At 36.8% G+C, this 5,348-nt stretch overlaps 1 protein-coding gene across 1 annotated transcript; it reads left to right on the top strand.

Moving 5' to 3' along the window:
* Positions 1-689: 689 nt before the first annotated feature.
* On the top strand, positions 690-3,850 carry LOC104083343 (band 4.1-like protein 2; the record flags this gene model as incomplete). The annotated part of the gene is made up of 3 exons (XM_009586793.1): positions 690-1,250; positions 3,125-3,247; positions 3,752-3,850. Coding segments are annotated over 3 exons (783 nt in total), but the record flags the coding sequence as incomplete, so codon positions are not given.
* Between the last annotated feature and the right edge of the window lie 1,498 nt (positions 3,851-5,348).

Raw genomic sequence — 5,348 nt, 5'->3', positions numbered from 1 at the left:
TCTTACAGTAAAGTCTTTTTTTTATTTTGTATGATGGTAAACTGATAGTAGAATACTAAATAGGTTTTGTTTGGCTTTTTTTTTTACTTTCCCTTAATATTATTTATTCTTAATTCCTGATTTAACTGAGAGAAATAACTGCCTCAGTAGCATCACTGGCCAGTGCATTCATGCTTTTATTTTCAGTCTTTCATAATTAAATTCTTATCCCAATTAATAATGTCCATAATTCTTACCTACTTTTGAATGGAACATTGCAATGAAGTAGAAGGAAGGGAGCATAGTTCTATGTAAGTCTTATAGTGAATACACAGTATCTGTCCAGTGTCATGTATACACACATTCTTAAAGCTTGCTTGGAGGGTGTTACACTGTTGAAAAGGGTTGTGCATTGATTTTTGTCCTCTGATTGCTTTTTGTTTCCCAGAGACATGCTTCCGGAGCAGAAGGGCCTTGTACTGGAGTCAGCGATGCTGATAAGGTTCTACTGATTTTTTCCATAGTTAAATTTGGCTCTAACTCTTCCAATCCATCTTCATTCTTTCTTTCCTTCCTTTTTCAGTTAACCATCACAACCATCTTTTGTCTTCTACATGACATGAACCAGTCATCAGCTAATCTTGTTTCCATCATTTTAATTTATTCACATACTCTACTTTTGTTTTTCCTCATCCATGTTTTTTGTGCAGAGTTCACATGAGACTCTGGACATAGTGGAGGAGAAGAAGCAGGCAGAGGTTGGGATAGAAGAAACACTAGTCGTAGACGAAACCAACAAAGGGAAAATGCAAGTTGCCACTGATGCTGGGGAAACATGTAAGGTGGAGCATCTGTCAAAAAAGGACTCTTCATCATTGCCATCAGATAGTAGCAGCAGCAGCAGTAGTAGTGAGAGTGAGGATGAAGAGGTGGGAGAATACCAGCCACATCATAGGGCAATTGAGGAAGTCATCAGGGAAGAGCAGGAGGAAGAGGAAGGCGTGAAAAGGAAAGAACATGAAGAAAAAATACAGCATGTGGAAGCCACACCAAAAGGCAGTAAACTAAATGTACCGGTTGAGCACACACAAGTTACAGATGAAGATTGGGTCCAGGAAAATGCAGTTACCATAGCTACAGAAGAGAAGAATTTGTCAGAGGAAATTAAGCAAGATTTAGGTGAAGAAAAAGAGGAAGAACAGCTCAGACTCAATGGAGATGTGTCTCATGTTGACATTGATGTTGCACCACAAATAATTTGTTGTTCTGAGGTAAATGGTAGAACAGTTTGACAACTAGATTAAGCAGAGATATTTTTTGGGGTGTAAGTATATCTGCCTTTCTTCTTCTCCTATTCCTCCAGCTCTTCAGGCATCCAAAGAGATTCAGATCATTTGGAAGGGGAAACCATTGATGAGCAGTGAAATTCTGTCTCCTTCAGTTATGGTTTCTGACTTTTTGCTAGAACTGAGTGAGAATCACCAGTAAGGCAAACCTTCCGAAGACTGCCATCTCCTTTTTATCTCCCCCTTGTTTTATGTGCACACACATAATGTATATTTATTATTTACATGTTTCCAATGTTTTAAGTCTTGTCTTGTCTATTTGTCAATTGTTTTTGACACGTCCATGACATGTAATTGTGATTTTTTTTGGAAGATTATTGGCAATTGAAATTAGAAAACACCCGTCACAAATTTTTGTTCCTTTTTTTTTCCCTCATTATTCACTGCTTTTCTTGCCTTTTTTTTTTTTCCCCCTTTTAAAAAATGTTATGAGCTTACAGGCTAGAAATTGCATAGGTGAAAGCACTGCATTGTAAAGGGATGAGGCATATATCACGATCTTACTGTGAAGTCTTCTAGTGCAGTAGATGTTTAGGGAAGCATGCATGGGTTCCAGTCACAATCAGTTGTTTTAAGACAAACAAGCTTGAAGGGTTCATTACTGGGCAAACTTTATAAAGAAGGAGAAAGGGAAAAAATGAAGCGCAGGGATGCACCATGATCTTCTGCTGAGTTTTTCAACAACTGGGTGGGCTTTTTCCTAGTTGTCTACCTGCGTGTTCTTGTAATGGTGGCAAATTTTTTTTTTCCTTGCATGTAAATTCAAACAACTTACCTTCTTTCTTTTGTTGTCTTTTGCATACACAGGTGTTCTGATTAATGAAGTGAAAGAATTAGTTTATAAGACCTTTAGAAGTTGCAGGCACCCACACTTCCTGAAAACGTAGCTAGTTTGGAGGAAGGGGAGAAGGGCTGCTGTGTGTGCAAGTGTGTGTGAGGGAAAGAACGGATTTTTTTTTTCCCCTGGGATTTCTCCCCATGTGCATCCAAAATAATGGGAGATAGCAACTGACGCATCTAGAAAAATATCAAAAGGCTTTACTGGGTATTTTTTTTAAAGTAGTTAAATATATTGAAAATCTGCTCCAATAAGATAAGTCACAAGTTCACTGGCTTACAGACCCCTGCTTAATTGCTTTCTTTGTGATATTGCAGAGAACACCACTAGCTAATTCTAAATGGTTAAAATGGCTTTTTAGGATTGTTGTCAAAAGAAGCCGTTGATTTCCAGAACTATTACATTGAATGTAGACTGCCTAAAATCCAATTGTCAAAGTTGTTTTTCTGTTCCAGAAGTAGTACACATTAAAAAGTTAAACTTCTATGTAATTTCCTTGGAATTTCTAGTCCTTATTTGCAGTTTGACTAAGCAATGATAGGTATTTTCCCAGATTAATTCTAATATGAAGCTTATCCATCTGAGCTAGCTATCAGCTTATTTATGCAAACTAAGATTCCCTCCCCCCCCCCAGTGATGCTCTTTTACACATTTTCAATACCTGTGTTGCAGCTTGGTTTTAGCAGTTGCCTTCTGTGATATATACTGTTGGCTGAAACACAGAACTTTGGCAAGGTTATTAAGAGATTAAATTTTCTTACCATGTTATGTAGATACTGGAGGGCTGGTGTATTAGTCTTCATTTCACTTTGCTTATTTATTGCATGCATTTTGATTGGGAAGACAGTCAAATACTTATCTTACTGTTATGCTTTTCTTGAGTTTTTGGTTGTGTTTTCTTGGTCCACTTTACAAACCTTCTTCTGTCTTTTGAATTGATTGGTTATTTCTTGCACCACAGCCTCCAGTAGTGAAAACAGAGATGGTAACCATTTCAGATGCCACACAGAGAACTGAAATCTCCACTAAAGAAGTTCCAATTGTTCAAACAGAAACTAAAACTATCACATATGAGTCTCCACAGGTATGGTGTCTTGGTTATTACATTGTTTGCAAGCTGGTTTTTATTCCAATTACTTGTAGATCAAAATAGATAATGTCCAAAAAACGCTTTTCAAAAACCTATACATTTTTCTAGCAGCAAAGAGTATACTTTGGCCATGAATTAGGTAAGTGAAATGTGTGTAGACAAAGCAGTGTTACTCCCAAAGTTCTAAGTATTGGTTTGGGTTTTTTTATATAAAGACTTAGTTGCTGTCTGCAAATGTATGACTCATTTTTAGTTTTGGAAACTTGATTAAAATATCTCATTTCTCCTGAAAGCAACATGTAGCTTTGATCGTAAATTTTCCACAAGAATGAACCACAACAGCAGTCTTACATGATTCAGTAAACTTGGATGGCTTCTGCTTAGATATCAGTTCTAACTGAATAAAGAATGTGTTTAGTAAGAAAACCATCCTTTTCTCCTGTGAAAACAAGGCTTTTAAATGCCAAAATACAAAAATACCATTTTTTTCCCTTACAGTTTGATGGCAGTGCTGGTGGCAATGCTGGTGTGCTGCTGAGTGCACAGACAATTACATCAGAGTCGATTTCTACTACCACAACTACACACATCACAAAGGTAAAATATAATGTCTCTCTGAACTAAAAAAAAAAAAAAACCACAAACCCTCAAAGTCTTACATGAAGTTTCTCATATATCTGCTAATTTATTGAAGAAAGCTGACTTGAAATGGATTGGATTCATTCCAGGCACGTGTGAGAGTTAATCTTTCTGTACACAGATTTTGAACAGAGAAGCCCTAACGAATAAGCAGGAATATCTGGTAACAAAACACGGAGAGGGAGAAAAATATGATTCCTTTTTTTGGTACTTCATATAAGTCTTACTTCTGTGTTTGACAAATGAGTACGTACCTAAATTTTTAGTTTCAGTCCTGTCATCTCTCACTGATACCTTACAGTATCTTTGTTAATGTAAGTGATTTGTCTGAGGTCCGCAGGAGCTCTGCTAATGGCATCTGTTATAAGGATGAAGTGAAACAATATTTTCTCAGCCTTAGCGTTGATGATCCTTGTGCTGCTAGGTTTACAGCGTATTTAAAAACAGACCATACCACTAGATTACTTTGCAAGCATATTTTGGTGCTGAATTATGTGCTCTGCGTTCTATGCTTGAAAACGAAAGGAAAACTCAGTTAACAGAACATGTAATGTTTCATGCCACAGTATGTTAGAACTGCCAAAGTGTGGTGGTGGGTGGTGGTGGTGGTGATGATGACTATTGTTATTATTGTGGTTGTTACTAATTTATGTAAATATTTATCAAATTTTAGGTGTGCCCCAACAACACAGTTTTGAGCTCTTGTCATTGAACTCTTAACATAGTTTTCCAAGAAAATTACAGAAAGCATTGTTTAGGGTGAAGCAAAAGGGAAGAAGGAAACATAAGGTGTGAGTTTGGGGTTTTTTTTCCCCCCCGAGACAAGGAGTTTCATATCATTGCAGAATGGAACAATAATTCACTACTCACTGGATACATATTCAATATATATATTCTTAAGATTGAAAGTTGTATTCACAGACTGACAGTGGAAGGTTGATGTTGGAAAGTTGTCAGATAAAAGTCACATAAAATAAAGTAAGCTCAGAATTTAAAATGTGAATGTTTTGTAATACAGACTAGTCAACAGGTCCTTTTCAGTCTCCTGCTCCCTTTTGAAATCATTAAGCCACCACCATTTTAGAAAAAAGTCTTTATTCAATAAATTGTGCTACCACAGCTGGAGGGGGGGGAGGGGAAAGTGGACATATACTTGTCAAGTTCAGATATCAAATAATGTTGCTTTTTGGGAGGAACCATTCAGTCTTGTTTTCTACTAAAAAATTACTGGGATTACCGTAATGCAGCAGATCCTTATCTTTTCTTACAGACTGCTTATCGTCGATTCAAAAGACTGAATTTTCTAAACTAACTTTCTATTTTACATCCCAAACTGTTCATTGTTGATAAAGGGAACTGCCAAAATAGTTTTAATATTCTAATGGTGTTCTTAACAGAATCATGTGAATCAAGTGCCGGATCCTGAATCAAGTGCCGGGTCCTGCACTTTGGCCAC

The sequence above is a fragment of the Fulmarus glacialis genome, unplaced genomic scaffold (assembly GCF_000690835.1).
Source record: "Fulmarus glacialis isolate BGI_N327 unplaced genomic scaffold, ASM69083v1 scaffold45091, whole genome shotgun sequence".
In the NCBI taxonomy this organism is placed as follows: Eukaryota; Metazoa; Chordata; class Aves; order Procellariiformes; family Procellariidae; genus Fulmarus; species Fulmarus glacialis.
This window is presented reverse-complemented; position numbering and strand designations above follow the sequence as displayed.